At 52.1% G+C, this 23407-nt stretch overlaps 1 protein-coding gene across 1 annotated transcript in view; it reads left to right on the top strand.

Annotated features, from left to right (window-relative positions):
- LOC113932557 overlaps positions 1-23407 on the top strand; it is a 167529-nt gene that overhangs the window by 124701 nt on the left and 19421 nt on the right. The window contains 18 exon segments of the mRNA XM_035722212.1: positions 1297-1461; positions 3775-3943; positions 4360-4544; positions 4773-4865; positions 5044-5242; positions 6398-6468; positions 6470-6538; positions 6620-6717; positions 9473-9539; positions 11023-11307; positions 11309-11371; positions 11501-11678; positions 12303-12397; positions 12400-12414; positions 12622-12735; positions 12890-12908; positions 12911-12975; positions 12978-13032. Coding sequence (XP_035578105.1) covers positions 1297-1461; positions 3775-3943; positions 4360-4544; positions 4773-4865; positions 5044-5242; positions 6398-6468; positions 6470-6538; positions 6620-6717; positions 9473-9539; positions 11023-11307; positions 11309-11371; positions 11501-11678; positions 12303-12397; positions 12400-12414; positions 12622-12735; positions 12890-12908; positions 12911-12975; positions 12978-13032 — 2005 coding nt within the window.

The raw sequence follows: 23407 nt of genomic DNA, 5'->3' as shown, positions 1-23407 counted from the left end.
TCCATTTCCCCAACTATCCATCTACCCCAGGGTCAGAGATCGTCTGTAAAGGGTCAGACAGCAAATATTTTAGCTTAGCTTTTCGTTTTTGTTTTTGTTTTTAAGATTTTATTTATTTATTTGACAGAGGGAGACAACGAGAGAGGGAACACAAGCAGGCAGAGTGAGTGAGGAAGAAGAGGGCTTCCCGCCGAGCAGGGAGCCCGATGCGGGGCTCGATCCCAGGACCCCGGGGTCATGACCTGAGCGAAGGCAGACGCTTAACGACTGAGCCACCCAGGCGCCCCATATTTTAGCTTTTCAAGCCATATGATCTCTGTTACCATCACTCAACTGTGCTGTCACAGGTTATATGTAAACTCATGGGCGTGGCCATCTTCGATGTATATTTATTAATAAGAACAAGCAGTGAGCCAAATTTGGCTCTTGAGCCAGTTGGCCAACCCCATTCATCCATTCATTCAGAAAGCATTTGTGGGTTTTACTTAATGCAGGGCCCTCTTCTAGGTGCAGGGACAAGGAAGGTGAACGGGACACACTGGGTGACCCACCCCTTGGAGCTCACATTCCAGTGGGTGGAAAGAGTTAAACAAGACGCATGATACAGACGCGCCTGGGTGGCTCAGTCGTTAAGCGTCTGCCTTCGGCTCAGGTCATGATCCCGGGGTTCCTGGGATCGAGCTCCGCATCGGGCTCCCTGCTCAGCGAGGAGCTTGCTTCTCCCTCTCCCTCTGCCTCTCTCCCTGCTCATGCTTTCTCTCTCTCTCTCTCTCTGTATCTCTGTGTCTCAAATGAATAAATAAATCTTAAAAAAAATTAAAGATGCGTGATACGTACTCAGGCATGATGAATGCTGTGAAGGAATGTTGCAGGGAGAGGGGATGGGGGATTGCAGGGAGCCCCACAAGTGCGAGCTCTGCAGAGGGAACAGCCAGTGCAAAAGCCCTGTGGCGGAGCATGCTGAGGGTATTGGAGGAACAGAGGGCAGCCTTTAGAGAGCAAGGAGGGGAGGTTAAGAAGATAGTGCTGACTCGTGGGCCATGTCAGGCAACAGCCAGCTTTTCTTAGTACAACGGGGAGGCAGAGAGATTTGAGCAAGGGGATCATGTCCAATTTGCATTTTTCACGGTCAGTCTGGCTCCGAGTGGAGGAGGGACCGTGGGCTGAACTAGAACGGAGACCCAACAGGCTCTTGCGACAGCCCTGGGGGCCCTGGACTGGGCCCCGGCATGGTGGAGAGAGGAAGTTGCAGCCACTGTGCCTCCCTGACCGCTGACACCCACCCTCTCGTGCCAGGCTTTCTCAGTCTCTGGGGAACACACCCTGGGTCACAATGGGTTTCCTGCTGTATTCCCGCTGCCAGATGGGCCTCGCCCGGACCCAGACCATGGCCTGCACCTCAGGCTGACCCTCTACAACCACAGCAAGCCTCGGGCACCAGACTTCTCCGGGGAGCTGGAGGTGGGTGGCCAGGTCAGGGCTGCGCGCGCACGTGCACACACACACACACACACACACACACACACACACACACACACACACACACACACACGCCACCCCCCCCCCCCCCCCCCCCCCCCCCCCCCCGCGAGGATGCCCTTCCTCCAGCTCTGGCCTGCAAGGCCACCACTGCCTGGATGGCCCTGCCACCTGGTGGTCACTGTCAGAACCGCAGGCTGGCACACTGCTCGGCTTCCTCCCCTGGGAAGTAGGGAGTCATCACTGCAACTACCCTAGCTCCCGTGGGATTCGTGCCGCGAGGATTAAATATGTTACTACGTGCAGATCACTTAGAGCAGCACCTGGTACAAGGCAGCCACTCAGTATTACCGATTCTCCTGGCAGCCCAGGAGGGCAGGAGGGCGCAGAACTGGGCTCGATGCCTTCTTTGTCCCCACTGGCCAGGTGATCTTGGAAGGGCCCTCGCTGAGCCCTGCCTCCTCATCTGTAAGTGGGGAGTGGACATATTTCGCAAGGCAGCGGGTACGGTTCCGGGCACCCCCTCCCTCTGCCCCCCTTTAAAATAGGCACACAGTAGGTGCCCCGTCACTGTTACCATCTGCCCACCTCCGTGTCCCCCTGGCCGAGTGCCCCTGACTTTGTGACTTTCCTTCTTCTGACCTCAGTTGTCTCCTCTGTCCAATGAGAACAAATCCTACTCGTTTGCAGAGCTGTTTGCACATAGTAGGTGCTCGTGAGGTTTCCTTCCAGCGTCCAGAGCTGCATGGGGATGGCTCTTCTGCCTCTGAAGGTCGCTTGGCCTGTTTCCCTGCATGGTGGCATGGTGGTATCAAAAGACTTCTGCTCTCCAAGGCTGTCCGGGGCTGACCGCTTCGTTTCCCCACCTGCCAGCCAGGCCCCCAGCTGCTCCCGCATCTGTAATCCCAGTGCCCCAAGGCCTGCCGGCCTGGGAGTGGGCCCCCTGCCCCATGTGGGGGTCCATGCAGTGGAGAGAGGCCTTTCCCAGACTTGTTTGGTTCTCATGACACTGTGAGATTTCAAAAGGCTCTCTGGGCTGCACCCCACCCACTTGGAAACCTCGAGGACGGATTTTCTGGAACATGTGTAGTGAACCCCCTGAATTAGATTTCTAGGGCTGCGAACAAAGGACCCCCAGCTCGGTGCTGGAATGCAACAGAATTTTCTTTCTTTCACAGTGCTAGAGGCTAGAAGTCTGAAATCAGGTATCGGCAAGGCCGCACGCCCAGCAGAAGCTCTAGGGCACTGTCCCCCCTTGCCTCTTCCTGCTTCTGGGGGTCACCGGCAGGCCTGGGCGCTCTTGGCTTATGGCCATGTCATTCCAACCTCTACGTTTTCACACGGCTGTCTCCCAAGGCCGTGGGTTGTTGGATTTAGGGCCCACCTGAATCCAGGACCACCATATCTGCAGAGACCCTACTTCCGAATAATCGGAACCAGGGTTCAAACTTCCACACACCTTTTTGAGGAACACGTTCACCCCGTAAGGCGCCTCCTCTAACACACACACACACACACACACACACACACACACACACACACACAGTAATTCCGATTCCTGCTGAAGTTTGAAGGCCATCGTGCTACGTCATTTGACAGAATTGGAAACCAAGGCACAGACAGGGCAATGCACTTATTCAGGGTGGTACGGCTTGTTAGTAGCAGCATCTGGACTCGAACATAGGCAGCTGAGTCCCGGCCAGAGGTGGCTCCCCTCCCTCCAAGAGGCCTCCCCTTGCAGGGTGTCCTCCAGGGTTCCTTCTGTGGGGACCTCCAGCCCCATTGTCCAATCAGAGCTCACCTGTCCCCAGTCCCCCTCCTGCAAGGCTGGGCGTCTGTCAGCGTCGCGATAAGGTGCTCAGTGACTGTGTTTGCACCCCGTGCTACCCACAACAGCTCCTTGAATGTGCTGAGGCATTTGCCATGCTTCTCCTGAAATTACAGAAAGCACGGCAGGTAGAAACACCTGGGCACCAGGGACGGCAAAAATGTCAAGGCCCCAGGGCCACCCGGATCAGCTAAGGCAGCGGCGCCCGGGCAAGGCCTGGCGTCGGCGATGTTTAAGCCACGGGGATGGCGGGTGCCCCTGGCTTATCAGTCCCCCAGATGTGGATTTAATAGGTACTTTCTGCAGTTGGCAGGGATAGTGAACCTTGTGGGGTTGTACGTGGGGGGTCCCAGTGCCCCGGGAGCTGTGGGGCAGGGGGTGGGCACTGCTTTTTCTCTCCCTGGGCCCGGGGCTAGCAAGAGCGGGGGGACCAGGCCCCACTCTGCTCTCTGCTCTCTTGTTTGCAGATCCTCAGCCCCAAGGCTCAGCAGCTTGGCCTGCGGGGCCGGGTCTCCACCTCGGCTTCTCGGGGCAGCGTCCAGCTAGAGGGAATTGTGGACGATGGGGACGAGAAAGTGAGGCTGTCATTGTCCCGGGCCCAGAGCTGCCTCCAGGCCGCTATGACCCATGAGGAAGGTGAGTAGAGACAGCGAGTGTTGCTCAGATGGCTGGGGCGGGGCCCAGCTGGGCCCCAGAGAGGACGGAGATGGGGGTGTTGAGAGTTGAGTCAGGGAACCCGGTTAGGACTTCGTGGCGCCCCCAGCGCAGAGGCGACAGTGAGCCCCCTGCGGCCACCTGCATGGGCTGTGATGTCAGGAGAGTTTGGGAGAAGGGTCCAGGTGGGCAGACGGGAGGTGGGTGTGGGCTGGGGGACAAGAAGGAGCCCAGGCCTCAGGGGGTCGGGAAGCTGATTTGGGTGGGGTGCTTCCAGGCCTGCAAACGCTAGGGCCTGGGGGTGACGGGGAGCTCTCCGTGGAGAGGAGGGGGTGTGGACAGCCGGGCGGCAGCCAGGTGAGTCCTGGGGACAACAGCAGCACCCTTGCTGGCCCCAGGGAGCCGAGAGGAGAGCGTGGTGCTGCGGGCATGCGCCCACAGGCGAACGGCCGAGGTGGAGGCCCTGGTCCAGGATGGCGGGCAGCCCGTGCAGCCCCTGGCACGCCTCAGCCTGCAGGCTGCCAACCAGAGTCTCCGCCTGGAGGCACACGGCTGCCCGGGAACCCTGCTGGACCGCGTGGAGGTGAGACGGCCCCGGGGGTGGGGACGCTCTTTTCCCTGGGGCTCAGACCACGGTGCCAGGGGCTGCGAGCCCTTTGGGTCCAACAAGGCCCAGAAAACCAGAGGCAGCCCTGTGGCATGCAAACATATCCTGGGGCCCTACGGCCGGCACTGAGAACCTCCTGTCCACCCCAGTCCCGGGAAGCACCCCCCTCCCCAGAGTCCCCAGCTTGTCCCTCTGTGCCCACAGTCCAGGATGGCAGCCATTGGGGCCCAGGTGGGAGCCCAGCTGGAGAAGAAGATCCGAGGCTTGGATGCCTACGTGGAAAGGTTCCGGCACCTGGTGGGTAGACTGCACCGGAGGTTGGGGACACACTTGGAGAAGGGGAGGTACTGTGTGGAGATGCCCCCCCCCTTCCCCCGGCCCATCCTGTGCCCTCCACTCACCAGGCGTGAGGATCCTCTGGAGTGCCCGGTGCCCCACACCCTCACACCGATCCTGCCTCGATTTCCCTGCCCAGGTGCGGCCGGCGGGCACCCTGGACAGTGTGGTGGGCCCCCTCCTGCAGTTGTGTCACAGGGGACTGGGAGCCATGGTGGCGAGTGGCCGGGCGGTGGCCGTGCCGTGGGGCCAGGCCAGGCAGGCGCTGACACACCACTTGCCCCCCTACCTGGAGAGACTACGGGCGGGGCTGGAGCAGCTGCAGAACGAGCTGGAACGTGAGTGCACGAGCGAGGACCCGACCCCAGAGCCCTCCCGGCCTGTGGGGCCTCATGGGCCTGCAGCCTTCATGTTCTCTCTGCTGCCTCCATCCCTGCGGGTCTCCAAGCTACTAACATCCCTCGTGCCTGCTGCCTTGGTTCTTTGGTGACTGCTGGTCTATTTTTTTTTCCCCCAGTCCCCGCCTGATTTCTTTTGGGCCTACAGCTTTATTTCTATTAGGCCCAGTGCTGGAAGATTCCAGAGCCCATTTCTGGTTCTGTGATCAGCACCAGCGTGACTGTGTGGTTCAGGCTTCTGTCCTGGTTACTAGGTCGCCGCTGCCCCAAGCATCCTCCGAGTGACGCTGGGAACCTCAGGCCTCTCCACACGAGCACCAGGGCCAACAGCTGGCCCTTCCCTCCACCCTGCTTCTGTCTCTGGGTCAGAATCCCCACGGCCACCCCCAGCTTCCGTGGCTCGCGAGGGCTCAGTACTCGGAATATTTTCCTGCTCACAGCTAGAATTTGTTAACAGCGAAAGCACACGGAGCAAGATCAGCATAGGGAAGCGGCCCGGGGGCCCAGGCCGTGCGAGGGAGGGAAACCAGGCACAGGCTTCCAGAATCTTCTCCTGGGGAGATCACCCAGGACGCCTTTGATTCCCCCACCGTCACATGGTGACCACCACTGGTCTGCCAGGGAAGCTCGTTAGAGGTCCTGCACCGAGGGTTTTCTTAGGGGGCTGGTCCTGGGGGAAGCCTCCCCTGGCACACACCACCATTCCAGACTCACAGGAGGAAAGGGGGGTGTTGGGCACAAGCCACTTGTCCCTACAAATGATTCGGGCAGAGTGAGGCCCTCTCTCGGTTCTGGGAGTGGTGGCAACCCTCCTTCCGTCCGGGCTCTCACATGCCAGCCAGGGCCAACCTTGGGAACAGGCCTTGTGGAGGGGAAGTCTCAGGCCTGTCGGGCTGGCTCTTCCCTTGCAGGGCCTCACGCTGCCACCTTACTCCCTGGCACAGGCCTGTTTCCTGGAGGCCTGGATCATCAAGGGGCTAGTCCCCCCCGCCGGGGTCTGGGCTGTGCTTTGGCAGTGGCATCTGGCCTGAGGTCAGGACTCCGGATGGGGGGATGGGGAGGGGGCTCACGGTGGGTGGTGGCCACCTGTTGCAGGGCCCCTGGCCACACTGAAGGACGCCTACCTGGAGGTGACCCCACAGCCCCTGGACGAGGTGTGGCGGGAAGCGGGCAGAGGAGGCCGTGCGGCTGTGGCGGGCCCTGGGGCGCAGGCCCATCGGGGCAGCCATGGAGCTGGTGAGGTGGGGCGAGGGGGTGGGACGCGGGCCTGCCAGGTGGGGTGGACCCTGATGGATCTCCCCGCCCCGCCCCCTGCAGGCCGCCCACCAGATGCTGTCTTGGGCCGAAACCACTTTGTCCCAGGCCCTGCGGAGGCTCTGTAAGCCCTTGCTGGCCCTGTACAGCTTCTCAGCCAGGTACCTCGGGGACCGGGGACCGTCCTTCTCTGCCTCCCTGCCCCAGGCCGGGCCCCAGGCTACAGCACCCTTGGTGTCGTGTATTCCTTAGGACGACCCTGCCAGGGGGGCATTTTAAGTCCTCATCTGTTAAGTTGAGGCTTAGTCTTCATTTCACGGGTATCGGATGAACATGCTCTCCGGGTGGGAGCTGTTTTAGGTTCTATGGATACAGCAGGGAACGAGACCCATCCCTGTCCTCACACTGAACAAAGAGCTAGGTATCTAAGCCCTGCTCGGCCAGACTTTCCTCCAGAGGGGTCTCGGGGTAAAGTTTTCAGGCTTTGTAGGCTCGGTGGTCTCTCCCTTCATTTTCCCTTTGTTTTTCAATAATCCTTTAAAAACAGAAGAGCCCCTCTTGGCTTGCAGACCATCCAGAAACCGGACACAGGCTGGATCTTGCCCATGAGACATAGTTTCCTAGCCTGTGCTTTGGTTTATCAGGTGGTAAATGCTGGAGAAAAAACAGGCAGGACAAGTGGGGAGGGGGGCACACTTGGCATGGTGAAGCCATGGTCTGCTGCTTTAAGAAGGTGGCGTTTGCACAAGGGCTGGAAGGAGCTGGGGGAGGGGGCCCTGTGGGCATCACAGGAAGAGTTTCAGGCAGAGGCCACAGCCAGTGCAAAGGCCCAGGGGTGGGAGTGTGCCTGGCCTGCTGGAGGAGTATGGAGGAAACCAGTGGGGCTGGAGTGGAGGCTACAAGAGCCTGAGGGTTGAGGGGCATCCAGGTGGCCTGGAGGACATTGTGAGGACATTGAACCCTCTACTCTGAGATGGGAACCCGCAGAAGGTTTCGAGCTGAGAAAAGACATGATCTATATCCCATTTAAAAAGATCCCTCTGGCCCTGGTGGTGAGACTCCAGCTGGAGGCAGGGGCATGGTGTGGATAGAAGTGCAGAGCCCAGTAAGGAGTGGCCCTCGGTTGTGGGTGTCCGGGGTGAGACGCGGGGGGAACCGTGGAGGGGCCACGAGGTGTTTAGATTCTGGACGTGTCGTAAGGTCAAGCCTGGAGATTTGCTGACAGATTGGATTAGGTGGAACAGGTGGCGCCGAGGTTTTTGGCCTTGCAAATGGCAGGAGGACAGTCCATTGGTGGAGCAATGAGGGATGACTGGTGGCAGGCAGATGGGGGCTTTATTAGTTTCCTCTTGCTGCCATAGCCCTTGACCCACACATTTAGTGGCTTCAAACAACACAGATTTATTCTCGTGTAGTTCTGGAGGTCCAGCGTCTGGGAAATCTGTTTCAGTGGGCTACAGCCAACGTGTCGGCCGGGCCGGCTCCCAGGGAGGCTCAGGGGAGAACCCACCCCCCTTTACCTTTTCCAGCCTCTAGAAGCACCGGCGCTCCTTGGCTCAGAGACCCTTCTCCGCCTTCAAAGCTGAGAGCCACAGCATCACCTTCTCTCCAGGCTTTGTCCTTCTGTCTTGTCTCTCTGACCCTCCCGCCCTTTTTTCTTACGACATGAGCTCACCCGGATAATCCATCCCAGAATCCTTCACTTAGGCACACCCGCCAAAGTGCCTTTGGCCACATCAGTTCCCGCAGTCCTAGGGCCAGGCACTTGGAGGTCTTTGGGGGCCTTTATTCAGTCTGCGCAGCAGGAGCGGGGATGGTCAGGGCGCCATTCTGGACGCGTTGAGCTTGAGAAGCCATGAGGACACATGCGGTTGGAAATGGCCAGTAGGAGCTGCTATTTTGAGGTCTGGGCGTACAACAGTCTGGGAGTTGTCAGAGAGGGGACTAGACGGATGGGGCAGCAGAACCAGCCTCAGGGACAGGCCTGGGCTCTGGGGGGGCACGCGCCCCTCCGCCCTCCCAGGCTGGGGGCCCCATCAGCAGTAGGGCAGTGGGATCGGAAATGGCAGCGGCCCAGCCAGCGACCTCACAGGCATGGGGACCGGGGGGAATGCTTGGGCTTGCATCCCACTCTGACTCAGGCAACCTTGGATCGGTGCTCGGTGCCTCGGGTGGTGCTCAGGCCACCAGGGCTCTCGGTGCTGTTGAGTGGGCACGGTTTGTCAGCTGGTGTGCAGAGGAATGTAGCAGTCGGGGGCTGCTGGCAAGAGAGGGGCTGACTGGTGCGGTAGGGGGCTCCTGCCCAGGGGAGGTCCTGGCAAGGGGTCGGCACTGGGTGCTTGTGCTGAGGAAGGGGGTGCAGGGGGCAGGGAGGCCTCTGAGACCACTTCCGGCCCGCTGCTGCAGGTCCTCCGGGCCTGCTGGGGGAGGTAAATGTCTTCCCTCCTCCCACCCCCGGCCCCCTGCACCTACCTCCACCCGCAGTCGAGGGCATGAACCCTTCCTCATCTACCTCCAAGCCCAACGTGTGCTGAGACCTCTCTGCTCCTTCAGACCCCACAAAGTTGACCTGACCCCCGTTTTTCACCCTGAGAAAGTTTCAGGGTCCTCGCTCGATGGTCGAGCTCCGACCTCCCCTTTCTCCGATGCTTTTGCTGCCCTCGTCCACCCCGCCTCCAGGAGCCCAAGACGTGGGCCGGCCCATTCTCGGGGTTCACACAGACCCTGCCCCAGCTGGATCACGGCCCTCGGGGGGCAGCACGTACGTTCCCACCGCTGGCAGGAGCGCAGATATCTGTGTCCTTCCAGTGAGGCTGCCGTGTCTGTGCCGAGCCTGGACCCTCCTCCACCTCCTGCTAGTTCCTGAAGCAAAGGCGGGGCAGGCTGGGGTCTCCAGCTCCTCTGTGCTCCCTCCAGGACCCGTTCGGTGCGGGTGACTTTGCCGCTGCTGCCAGCGGGGGAACGAGCCCCTGGCTGTGGCCCGGTGTGACCGGCTATGTGGTGGAGAAGCTGCTGCGGCCCGCTCGGCGAGTTGTCCAGGACCAACGTGCGGGCCCGAGTTCTACCGGCTCCAGCGTCGCATGCTGCAGAGCCCCCGCGAATGTGAGTCTCGGGCCACCCTCCTCCCCGGGAAGCCCTGGACCCTGTGGGATGGGGCAGCAGGACGTGGCAGGGGCAGACAGAGAGGGGCCGGGTCCTGGGTGGCCCCCGGGACCTGAGCCCAGTACCGCAGGGCCCAAAGGTTACTGGACTGCCCCAGGTCATACTGGATGAGGGCTGGGGTGCAGATCTGGGCTTTCGTCCAGCAAAGGAAAGCCTGAGCCTGGGGCCCAATCCAGAAGTGGGCCAAGCGGCTTAGGGCTCGGGGCCAGCTCCCTCCCCCTTGTCGGTGCTGGAGACGCAAAAGGCAGACCTCCAGCTGGAGCCGGAGGGCGGCCTAATGGAGTCCAGACTCGTGGTCAGGCGGGGCTGGCCACCACGGGCTGTGCCAAGACCGGATGTGGCTCCAGGGGCTTGGGGCCCCGAAGGAGTTTGCATCCAGCTCGTGCCCGTGTGTGTGGCCCGGGCGAGTCTTCCCACCTCTCTGGGACTTGGTTTCCCCTCTGTGCAGTGGACGGTGGCACCACGGCTCACTCCTCTGGGTCACAGGCACGTGTGGTTTGTGAGCCGCGTTCCTTGGTGCCAGGGGTGGGCCTCAAGTCCGCAGGCAGGTGTGGCACTCAGGGCCTGGTAGGACTGGAGTATCAGTGTGGTTCGTACGACCACGCGGGGAATGCTGAGGCTCGGGGCAAGCGGTTGCCCTCCTAGGGTCAGGGTACTTTCTCTGCTAGGCAGCACAGTGAGGATGAAGTTGGCCTTGGAGTTCCGTACTTTCGTGTGACCTTGAGCTCTGATGGCTCATGAGGGGGCATGCAGGACACTCCCAGCTTGCAGCGGCCAGCAGCGCCCTGGCCTGGGTATGTGTCCGCTAGTGCTCCCCCACTTCTAGCCCAAGTCGCTGCCCAGCAGCCGAACTGGCCCGGTGGGGCATGCTGTCCCCTGTCTCGGACAATCTTCTGCCCACCTGGAGGAGGGCAGAGCCAGGCCCCCATGGTAACTTCCTTGCATTAGATGGAGACTTTGGTCATACTTTTGTGTGTTTTTTATAGTGATTATTTTTCAATAGCTTCACTGACCCACAATTCGCATACCACACTGTTTATTTCAAGCATATAATTCAGCGGCTTTGAGTATATTCACAGAGGTTCACATCCCCCCCCCACCGTCGGTTGCAGAGCATTTTCATGACCTGAGAAGCATCCTCTGTCCCTTAGCCGTCACCCTCGGTCCTTGGCGCCCACCCGTCTACCTCCTGGCTCCATGGATTTGCCTACTCTGGACACTTCGTATAAATGGAATCATGTATCAGCCCTTTCTTTTTAGTGTCGACTTGGCTGGAGATGGCCCACTTCAGGGTGCTGGGCTAGACCCCCGCCCCCATGTGGGCTGCCCCAGGGGTCACAGGCCAGAAAGGCTCCGGCCACCCTGGAGTACCCCCTGCCCTCAGGGCCCCCAGGGCAGTGGGCAGAGCTGGCCCATCTTACCTGCCCTGGGCTTGCTTCTTCCCAGACCATGCTGTGGTGGCCGGGGCCAGGTATGTGGTGACTTTTGATGGCCAGGTGTGGAGCCTGGGTGTCCACTGTGGCCGTCTGCTGCTGGCCAAGGACTTCGCCCACGACACGTTCGCGCTGACGCTGAACCGCGCCCGCTCGGGGGCTCCTGTCCCTGTCCGTGGAGCTGAACCGCACCACCCTGGTCCTCTACCCGAGCCTGAAGGTAAGCGTGCGAGAGTGGGAGGGGCAGGGGCCCAGAAGGATGACATGTTCCTGCCTGTCACAGACCCTTCCCACCTGGTGCCCCGCGTTGCCTGCCACCTGTCCACTCAGCCCCCGTCTGGCCCCCCAGACCTACAGGCTGTATGATTCCTCCTCGCCTACGGAGAGCTGTCCACACGTCGATCTGCCTCCTGCCAAGACGAGGAGGGGTGTCCCCAGGATTGAGCTGACCAGTGAGGATGGCGTCTCTGTCACCTGTGATGTCCGAGCTGGTCTCTGCAGCCTGACTCTGGGCCTCTGGCTCCATGGTGGGTCCCAGCTCGCAGCGGCCAGTCAGCTTCCAGGGCTGAGGCCGGCAGGTCCCCAGCCAGGGGCACTCTCAGGGTCCTCGGGATGCCCAGGGCCTCCCTCAGGCTGCTGCTGATCTTCGGGGCTTACAACCTGAGCAGGCAAGAGAACAGTCTGAAGGGCTCAGGATGGGAAGGAGGGCCAAGGCCACGGCTCCCTGCTGGATCATGGCAGTGCCGGGACCATCCCCACTGCAGGTGGGCAGATCCTGCTCGGCTTGGTGCCCACTGGCCTTGTCTGCAGCTGTAATACCCCAGTCGCCCTCTTCCCCCTTCTCCTCCCCCCTGTTGGCTGTAGTTTGGATGACCTCACTGAAGCTCATGTACGGGCCACCATTCTCACAGCCCAGGGCTTTCTGACCCCATATTCTCCCTCCCTTCTGGGACATTGACTCCAGGTTCAGGGCTGCCCCAGAACAGCGCTCCCGTTGGCCCAGGCCACTTGGGATGGGGAGGGTCCCAAAAGGGACACAAACGCTTTGCTCCCTTCTCCTCTCCCTCGGATGAAGGGCTACGGTGTGGAGGGTTCGGGCATTCCTGGAACCTGGGCCAAGACAGGCTCTCACTGGCCCCCCTTCTGCACAGGGGTGTCTGCGGGCCTTCTGGGCACCAATGACAATGAGGCGGGCAATGAGCTGATGTTGCCGGATGGCACAGTGGCCCAGAGCCTGGAGGAGGCTCGCCCCTCGCCTGGCAGGTGAGCTGGTGCGCCAGCCCTCCTCCTCCTGGGGGGTCGTGCATCCCAGGGGCTGTGTGGGTAGAGATTGGCTTGGGGCATGTGTACTCTGCAGACAGCTTCTCTGTCCAAGGGGGTGGTCATCCCCTTCGGAGGCTGATGTACCTGCTCTAGCTGCCCAAGAGGAGGTCCAGGCGGGAGGCCTGAGTCTGGGCTTTGTCTCACTAGGTGGGTGGTGACTGCAGGGCCATGGAGAAAACTCAGGAGTGCCCAGGCTGGAGCCCCACCTGCTGGGCCTTCTTCCAGGACCCCCGTTCCTGCCTGGGGAACTGCTTCAGGGTGGTGAGTGTGAGGCTGGGTCTGGACCCCAGCAGAAGCCATGCAGCAGGTAGACCAAGGGACCCAAATTGACTCCTATCTTGCCTCTGCCCCCTCCCCTGTGCTACTCACAAGGGTATAACATGCAAGGACCGTGACTGTGGGTACTGGATTTCAGGTGGACCCTATGCCATTCCTCAGCTGTGCATCCAGGACACCTGTGGTACCCAGGAGCTCCACCCTGCCTGCAACCTGGCAGCCGCCCCTATATCCACTTGTGTGCCCGGGGCTTCGTGCCCCTGGACCCTCCTCCACAGTGTGGTAAGCCACCCCCACCAGCCATCCAGCTCACCCCTACCTGGCTGACCCCTGCCTTCCCTCCCAGAGGGAAAACTAGTTCCTTCCTCTTACCTAGTTCATTATATGACAACAGAGTGCCTGTCCCCTGGCAGGAGCTAAGAGTCAAAAAGAGGCCCAAAGCCTCCCCCTGCCCAAGCCAAGGCTGGCGAGCCCTGGGACGTCTGACACAGGAGAAAATAGCATAGACAACTATAAAACTCACCTCCTGAAAATGTATAACCACAGATCTGCTATTCAGGGGTTTGAATGTACACTCCAATGTCTGGAAAGCCCTGGGTCAACCACTGTTGTGCATGATTCCAATTCCCACAGCTGAAGCTCCACTGCACAGGGCTAGAAGTCAGCGACTGCCCCAAACAACAGGAGAAGAACCTCTGTTAAAGGAAAGATGACTCATTATACTTGGAGAAGACCAGGCAGGCAGGCTATATTCAGGGGGACTATCACAGTGGTACAGGGACCACTGCAATGGGGTTTAGCCATATAGGGGAGAGAGATCAGGCTCTGATTACAACAGGCAAAGTGGGGACTGAGAGCCAAGGAGCAGGGGGGGGGGGTGTCTGTGGATGGGAAATTACCAAGAGGAACCATCAGGGATGGTGAAGTTCTGGCTAACCTGACCTGCCAGGACTCTTGCTGGAGGCAGCCCAGACTGATCAGAGGAACCCTGTCTGATGGCAAGGTAATCCCTTATTCTGGCTAAATTGACCTAGCAGAATTCTTGCTAGACCTGACCAAGGCAGGAGTGAGAAGCCCCTCACCCCAATGTCAGGGCCTCACTGAGATTTCCACAGAACCTGAGTAGAATCTGGTCAAAGAAGATACTAGAATTTGAAACTATTAAATACATATATTAACTGAAATTTAAAAACTTAAGATCGGGGGCCCCTGGGTGGCTCAGTGGGTTAAGCATCTTTTTGTTTTTTGTTTTTTTCCAAATTTCCATCTGGCATCATTTTATTTTCTGCTTAAAGGAGCATCTGACTCTTGATTTCAGCTCAGGTCATGATTTCAGGGTCACGGCATCAAGCCAATGTTAGGCTCTACACTGAGCATGGAGCCTGCTTAACATTCTCTCTCCCCTCCCATCAGCTCACAGTACTCTCTCTAAAGATAAATATTAAAAAAAAAATTGACGGAAGAAAAAATAATGAACTGGAAAATATGAGTCTCAGAAATTTCAAAATGAGAAAATAAAGAGGTTTGAGAACTGGAACTCCCCCCAGATTCCAGAAGCACAAGGTATCCCAGATACTGTCAATCAACCCCGATTAAGATACATCAGAGTGGCAAAGAAGTGATCTTTCAAGGAACCAATCTCCCACCCAGCAAGGACTGAAGATGGTAGAAGATACACCTTGTGTATATTCTTAAGTGAACAACGATCACGTTAGATTTTATACCCAGCTCAAACTATGATTTAATGTTAAAGGTGAAACAGATTTTAGCACTGCGCTCTCTGAAACCATCTTTCCCACTGATGGACACTCACTCAAGGAAGAGAGCCCCACACATTTATTCACATGCCATCCGTGGCTGTTTTTGTGCTGCAACAGTAGAGTGTTGGCAACGACTGCCAAGTCTAATTCCATTCATTACAGTAAGTGTTGGCTGATCCTCTGTGTGAACCAGAGGAAGCAGGAGGGGAGAAATTAAAGAGTAATTAATGAAATAGGAAGACATGAACAAGAAGTCAAAACTACAGATCCAGTAGAGATTTTGAAAAGTCATTCAACGCCTTGCTGATAAATTTCAAGACATAGGTTAAGTACAATCTGGCCAGATTGATTTGAGAAAGAATGTTTTAAAGCATCTCCTAACCATTCAATCAACTGAACTAGGGGCTAAATGTACCTCTAAAGACATCAGGCAAAGCTGAGTGAAGTGAGTGGCACACCCAAAAAAAATTTTTTTTTTTAAAGATTTTGTTTATTTGACAGAGAGAGACACAGCAAGAGAGGGAACACAAGCAGGGAGAGTGGGAGGGGGAGAAGCAGGCCTCCCACGGACTGGGGAGCCCGATGCAGGGCTCGATCCTGGGACCCTGGGATCATGACCTGAGCCAAAAGCAGACGCTTAACAACTGAGCCACCCAGGTGCCCCTAAAAAATAGATTTCAAGATTTAAATTTTTTGTTCTGTGAAAGACCTTCTTTAAGAGAACGGAAAGATTAATATTTACAAACCCATATATCTGACAAAGGACTCCTATCTAGAATAGGTAAACTCAATTTAACAGAAAAAAAAAAATGGATTGCCACCCAAAGCTGGAGTAGCAATCCTTATTAGATTTTAAACCAAAGACTATAATAAGAGATGAAGAGGACACTCTATCATACTGAAAGGGTCATTCCAACAAGAAGATCTAACAATTGTAAATATCTATGCCCCTAACATGGGAGCAGCCAATATATAAGCCAATTAATAACAAAATCAAAGAAACACATTGACAGCAATACAGTAATTAATAGTAGGGGCCTTTAACACCCCCACTCACTGAAATGGACAGATCATCTAAGCAAAAAATGACACCACTGGACCAAATGGACTTCACAGATATATTCAGAACATTCCATCCCCAAAGCAATAGAATACACATTCTTCTCTAGTGCCCATGGAAACATTCTCCAGAATAGATCACATCGTAGGTCACAAATCAAGTCTCAACTGGTACCAAAGATTGGGATCATCCCCTGCATATTTTCGGACCACAATGCTTTGAAACTAGAACTCCATCACAAGAGGAAAGTCAGAAAGAACTCAGATACGTGCAGGTTAAAGAGCATCCTACTAAAGAATGAATGGGTCAACCAGGAAATTAAAGGAAGAATTTTTTAAAAATCATGGAAACCAATGAAAATGAAAAACAACTGTTCAAAATCTTTGGGATGCAGCAAAGGCAGTCTAAGAGGAAAGTATATAGCAATACAAGCCTTTTCTCAAGAAACAAGAAAGGTCTCAAATACACAACCCTAACCCTACACCTAAAGGAGCTGGAGAAAGAACGGCAAATAAAGCCTAAACCTAGCCAGGAGAAGAGAAATAATAAAGATGAGAGCAGAAATCAATGAAATAGAAACCAAAAGAACAGCAGAACAGATCAACGAAACTAGGAGCTGGTTCTTTAAAAGAATAAGATTGATAAAACCCTGGCCAGACTTATCAAAAAGAAAAATGACCCAAATAAAATCATGAAGGAAAGAGGAGAGATCACAACCAACACCAAAGAAATACATTTTTAAGAACATATTATGAGCAACTCTATGCCAGCAAATTAGATAATCTGGAAGAAATGGGTGCATTCCTAGAGATATATAAACTACCAAAATTGAACGCGGAAGAAACAGAAAACCTGAACAGACCCATAACCACTAAGGAAATTGAAGAAGTAATCAAAAATCTCCCAACAAGAGCCCAGGGCCCGAAAGCTTCCCAGGGAATTCTACCAAACATTTCAAGAAGAATTAATACCTACTCTTCTGAAACTGTTCCAAAAAACAGAAATGGAAGGAAAACTTCCAAACTCATTTTATGAGGCCATTACCTTGATCCCAAAATCAGACAAAGACCCCATCAAAGAGGTGAATTACAGACCATATCCCTGATGAACATGGATGCAAAAATTCTCACCAAAATACTAGCCAATAGGGTCCAACAGTACATTAAAAGGATTAGTCACCACAACCAAGTGGGATTTATTCCTAGGCTACAAGGCTGGTTCAACATCGGCAAATCAATGTGATACATTAATAAAAGAACAAGAACTGTATGATCCTCTCGATGCAGAAAAAGCATTTGACAAAGTACAGCATCCTTTCTTGATTAAAACTCTTCAGAGTGTAGGGATAGAAGGTACATACCTCAATATCATAAAAGCCATGTATGAAAAACCCATAGCAAATATCATTCTCAGTGGGGACAAACAGAGCTTTCCCCTAAGGTCAGGAACACGGCAGGGATGTCCACTATCTCACTGCTATACAACATAGTATTAGAAGTCCTAGCCACAGCAATCAGACAACAAAAGAAATAAAAGGCATCCAAATCGGCAAAGAAGTCAAACTCTCACTCTTTGCAGACGATATGATACTTTATGTGGAAAACCCAAAAGACTCCACCCCAAAATTACTGAATTCTGTATGAGTTCTAGCAAAGTGGCAGGATAGAAAATCAATGCACAGAAATCAGTGGCATTCCTATACACCAACAACAAGACAGGAGAAAATTAGGAGTTGATCCCATTTACAATTGCACCCAAAACCATAAGATACCTAGGAACAAATCTAACCAAAGAGGCAAAGGATCTGTACTCAGAAAACTATAAAATACTCATGAAAGAAATTGAGGAAGACACAAAGAAATGGAAAAACGTCCCATGCTCATGCATTGGAAGAACCAATATTGCGAAGATGTCAATGCTACCTAGAGCAATCTACACATTCAATGCAATCCCCATCAAACTACCATCAACTTTTTTCAAAGAAATGGAACAAATAGTCCTAAAATTTGTATGGAACCAGAAAAGATCCCAAATAGCCAGAGGAATGTTGAAAAAGAAAAGCAAAGCTGGTGGCATCACAATTCCGGACTTCCAGCTCTATTACAAAGCTGTCATCATCAAGACAGTGTGGTACTGGCACAAAAACAGACACACAGATCAATGGAACAGAATGGAGAGCCCAGAAATGGACCCTCAACTCCATGGTCAACTCATCTTCGACAAAGCAGGAAAGAATGTCCAATGGAAAAAAGACAGTCTCTTCAACAAATGGTGTTGGGAAAATTGGACAGCCACATGCAGAAGAATGAAACTGGACCATTTCCTTATACCACACACAAAAATAGACTCAAAATTGATGAAAGACCAAAATGTGAGACAGGAGTCCATCAAAATCCTAGAGAAGAACACAGGCAGCAACCTCTTCGACCTCAGCTGCAGCAACTTCTTCCTAGAAACATCGCCAAAGGCAAGGGAAGCAAGGGCAAAAACGAACTATTGGGACTTCATCAAGATAAGCTTTTGCACAGCAAAGGAAACAGTCAACAAAACCAAAAGACAACCGACAGAATGGGAAAAGATATTTGCAAATGACACATCAGATAAAGGGCTAGTATCCAAAATCTATAAAGAACTTATCAAACTCAACACCCAAAGAACAAATAATCCAATCAAGAAATGGGCAGAAGGCATGAACAGACATTTTTCCAAAGAAGACATCCAAATGGCCAACAGACACATGAAAAAGTGCTCAACATCGCTCGGCCTCAGGGAAATCCAAATCAAAACCTCAATGAGATACCACCTCACACCAGTCAGAATGGCTAAAATTAACAAGTCAGGAAACAGATGTTGGCGGGGATGTGGAGAAAGGGAAACCCTCCTACACTGTTGGTGGGAATGCAAGCTGGCACAGCCACTCTGGAAAACAGTATGCAGGGTCTTCAAAAAGTTGAAAATAGAGCTACCATATGACCCAGCAATTGCACTACTGGGTATTTACCCCAAAGGTACAAATGTAGTTATCTGAAGGGGTACGTGCACCCCGATGTTTATAGCAGCAATGTCCACAATAGCAAAACTATGGAAAGAGCCAAGATGTCCATCGACAGACAAATGGATAAAGAAGAGGTGGTATATATACACAATGGAATATTATGCAGCCATCAAAAGGAATGAGATCTTGCCATTTGCAAAGACGTGGATGGAACTGGAGGGTGTTATGCTGAGTGAAATAAGTCAATCAGAGAAAGACATGTATCATATGACCTCACTGATATGAGGAATTCTTAATCTCAGGAAACAAACTGAGGGTTGCTGGAGTGGGGGTGGGGTGGGAGGGATGGGGTGGCTGAGTGATAGACATTGGGGAGGGTATGTGCTATGGTGAGCGCTGTGAATTGTGCAAGACAGTTGAATCACAGATCTGTACCTCTGAAACAAAGAATACATTATATGTTAAAAAAAAAAAAGATAGTAGGAAGGGAAAAATGAAGGGGGGAAATCGGAGGGGGAAACGAACCATGAGAGACGATGGACTCTGAGAAACAAACTGAGGGCTCTAGAGCAGAGTGGGGGGGATGGGTTAGCCTGGTGGTGGGTATTAAAGAGGGCACGTATTGAATGGAACACTGGGTGTTATACGCAAACAATGAATCATGGAATACTACATCAAAAACTAATGATGTAATGTATGGTGACTAACATAATAAAATTTAAAAAAAAGAAAAAAATGGGCAAAATGGAGACATTTCACCTAAGAAGACATATGAGTGACACACACAAAAAAATGTTCAACAGTACTAGCCATTAGTGAAATGAGAACACTATATACCTATTAGGACAGTTAAAAAAAAAAAAAAATGACACCAAATACTGGCTAAAATGTGGAGAAGCTAGTTCTTGCATATATTGCTGGTGGGAAAGTGTAAAATGGTACACTCTGGAAAAAAGCTAAACATACACTTACCATCTGATCCAGCAATTGCATTCCTAGACATTTATCCCAGAGAAATTAAAAAATGTTTCATGCAAAAGCCTGTCATGATTATTCGTAGCACTATTATCGGTAATAGCCCAGAACTTTAAACAACCAGAAGAGCCTACTTTGGGTATGTCTCTATACCCTGGGATCCTACTCAGCAATGAAAGGGAACATATTTTTTATTTGATAGCGCACAAGCAGGGGGAGTGGCAGGCAGAGGGAGAAGGAGGCTCCTCGCGGAGCAGGGAGCCCGATGTGGGGCTCGATCCCAGGACCCTGGGATCATGACCTGAGCCGAAGGCAGATGCTTAATTGAGCCACCCAGGCGCCCCGAAACGGAACATACTATTGATACAGGCAACAACTTGGATGAATCTCAGAGCATTACGCTGAGTAAAAAGAAAGCCAAACTGAGAAGGTCACGTATTATATTATTTATATAACATTCTCAAAAGGATCAATTATAAATATTAAGAATAAATTAGTGGCTGCCAGGGTCAGGGGTGGTGGGGAAAGGAGTGGTCGTGGCTACTTCCCTGAGGTAGCACAAGGGAAATGTGGTGGTGGTAGAAAGAATTCTGCATTTTGATGGTGGAGGTAGGAAGATGAATCTACACCTGTGATGAAATGTCAGAACTATATACACATGTTCTACCAACATTAATTTCTGGGTTTTGATATTGTACTAATAATTATGGAAGATGTGACCACTGGGAGAAACTGAATGAAAGATACACAGGACCTCTCTGTACTTACTATCTTTGAACCTTCTGCAAATCTATAATTATTTCAAAACAAGAAGTTTTAAATGTTACACACCAGGCCCAGATCGTGTTATAGGCAAGTTGTAATATTTTACCATAAGTGTTCCAGAATAGAAAAATAAAACCTTTCTCTTCAAGAATACAGGAAGAGAAAGAAGCCCAGCTGCACACTTAAATACAGATGTTACTAATGCACTAATAAGCAAAATTCAACAATCTCTGGAATCCAAGGGATGTCCTCAAGTATGAAAGTTAGATCATTCAGAACCCTTCTGGTGGGATATCTAATAATTGCATTGGAAACATCTTGATCAAAATCCAGAGAAGGACAAGTGACATTGGCAAGATGGCAGGCCTAGAAGCCAAGGCCCTCACTCCTCCATGGAAACACCAAATGTATAATAAAATGGACCAAAGCACTCTGTGAGAAGTCTAAAAGCAGCAGTATCGCCCAAATGAATGCCCAACCAAGAAAAAGCTGACCTCAAGACAGTAGGGAATCCCATGGTGTTTTTGCTTGCCTGTTACAATACGGTTTCAAGGAAACCAACCAGTTCCTGACTCCTTCCTCAGGATGGAAGGAAAAGTGTGGAACTTGGCTTATGACGTTTGGACTGGCCTGGGGGCTGCCAGAGGGACAGGGTTCTGTCTCTTCTGCCTCTCCTGGCTCAGAGTGCTGATGAGAAGGGTGGCATAGTCTGGATGTCAGTTTGGAAGTTGCTGAAAGCAGTTATGGGTACCCATGCAAGAGAGGGCTATTGGGAGTCTGCAGCCCAGCAAGGGGCTAGGGGCAAGATTATATAGGCAGAGGAACACAATACTGTATCTAAACTGCTGAGGGGCGCCTGGGTGGCTCAGTTGGTTAAGCGACTGCCTTCGGCTCAGGTCATGATCCTGGAGTCCCGGGATCGAGTCCCGCATCGGGCTTCCTGCTCAGCAGGGAGTCTGCTTCTCCCTCTGACCCTCTTCCCTCTCGTGCTTTCTATCTCTCATTCTCTCTCTCTCTCAAATAAATAAATAAAATCTTTAAAAAAAAAGTTTTTTAAACTGCTGAGAAGCAGGGGTGAGGCTCCTAGGGAAATGAAGATATATAAAAGCAGCTGGGTATACTGGGGATGTGGGATTAAGGCACACACATGGGCCCAGGGAAGACACAACCCTCCAAAAATGTTTGGGAGAACCCTGAGCCTCTATATCAGGCTGATCCGTGACGGTGTTCCCCCCGTCTGGGGACAGTCTACAAAGACTGGGAGAGGTGGAGGTCTTTTCAAATGCCCAGTTTCAACAAAAGATGACAAGACATACAAAGAAACAGGGAAGGAGGGCCCATTCAAAGGAGTACAGAAAACCTCCAGAAACCAACTCTCAAGACCCATAGGCATCTCTCACTTACATGGCAGAGACTTTAAAACAACTGTCCTAAATATGCTCAATCACCTGAAGGAGGAGGTGGGCAGACAACTAAATGACATGAGGAAAACAACGTAGGAGCAAAATGAGAATATCAACAAAGAGAAAGAAACTTTAATAACCAAACTCTGGAGGTGAAAAATCCAGTAATTGACTTTATGCTGACTGTAGGAGAGTCACTTTAGATCTGAGGACACACAAAGGTTGAAAGCCAAAGGATGGAAAGAGGTCTTCTATACAAATAGTAACCAAAAGAGAGCAGGGGTGGCTATGCTGATAAAGGACAAATCAAATTTAAGAAAAAAAAACTGTTACAAGGGACAGGAAAGGACATTACATAATGATAAAAGGGTCAACCCACCAAGAAAAACAATTATAAGTATATATGCACCAGACATCAGAGCTTCTAAATATCTGAAGCAAACATGGACCGAATTGAAGGGAGAAAAACATAGTTCTGCACTGAGGGCGCCTGGGTGGCTCAGTTGGTTAAGCATCTGCCTTTGGCTCGGGTCATGATCTCAGGGTCCTGGGATTGAGCACCACATCGGGTTCCCCACTCAGTGGGGAGTCTGCTTCTCCTTCTGCCCCTCTCCCCCAATCATGCTCTCTCTCCCTCAAATAAAATAAAAAAAAATTTTTTTTTTTTTTTTTTTTTTTAAGATAGTTCCACATTGAGACCTTAAACCCTCCCAACCCACCCACTTTCAACCATGGATAGAACAACCAGAAACATGATCACTAAAGGGAATAGAGAATTCGAACAATACTACAGATCAATTGGACCTAACAAACATACAGCACTCCACCCAGCAAACAGCAGGATATATATTTTTCTCAAGTGCACATAGAACATTCTCCAGAATAGACCATATGTTACACCACAAAATAAGTCTTTTTTCAAAAGATTTTATTTATGCATTTGAGAGAGAGAGAGAGAGAGCACAAGTAGGGGGAGCAGCAGAGGGAGAGGGAGAAGCGGGCGTGGGGCTTAATCCCAGGACCCTGAGATCATGACCTGAACAGAAGGCAGATGCTTAACCAACTGAGCCACCCAGGCGCCCCCACAAAGCAAGTCTTAATAAATTTTTGAAAACCGAGATCACACAAACTATCTTTTCCAATCACAATAGAATGAAATTCCTAGAAACTTAGAACCAGAAATCAATAGCAAGTGGAAAATTGGAAAATCAAAAATTGTGCAAAATTAAACAACATACTCTTGACCAATGGGTCAAAGAAATCACAAGGTAAATGAGCAAGTATCTTGCAAGCATGATGAAATGGAAAAAAAAAAAAAATGCCAAAACCATGGTATTTAGAGAAAGCAGTGCCAAGAAGGAAATTCATTCTTTTCCTGTAAATACTTACGTCAAAAAAGATCTCAGATCAACAACCTAACATTACATGGTAATGAATTAAAAAAAAAAAAGTGAACCCAAAACTAGCAGAACGAAATCACAAAGATTCAAACAGAGAAATGAAATAGTGAATAAAGAGAAAATCAACAGTTTTTCTTTAAATCAATAGAACTGAGAAAACTTAGCTAGATTGGCTAATTAAAAAAAAAAAAGAGGATTCACCTAAAATCAGAAATGAAATAGAGGACATTGCAGCCAATTTTTACAAAAATAAAAAGGATTTTAGGAGTACTATGAACAATTGTATGACAAATTGGACA

This window comes from Zalophus californianus, chromosome 10, assembly GCF_009762305.2.
Source record: "Zalophus californianus isolate mZalCal1 chromosome 10, mZalCal1.pri.v2, whole genome shotgun sequence".
NCBI classification, from domain to species: domain Eukaryota; kingdom Metazoa; phylum Chordata; class Mammalia; order Carnivora; family Otariidae; genus Zalophus; species Zalophus californianus.
This window is presented reverse-complemented; position numbering and strand designations above follow the sequence as displayed.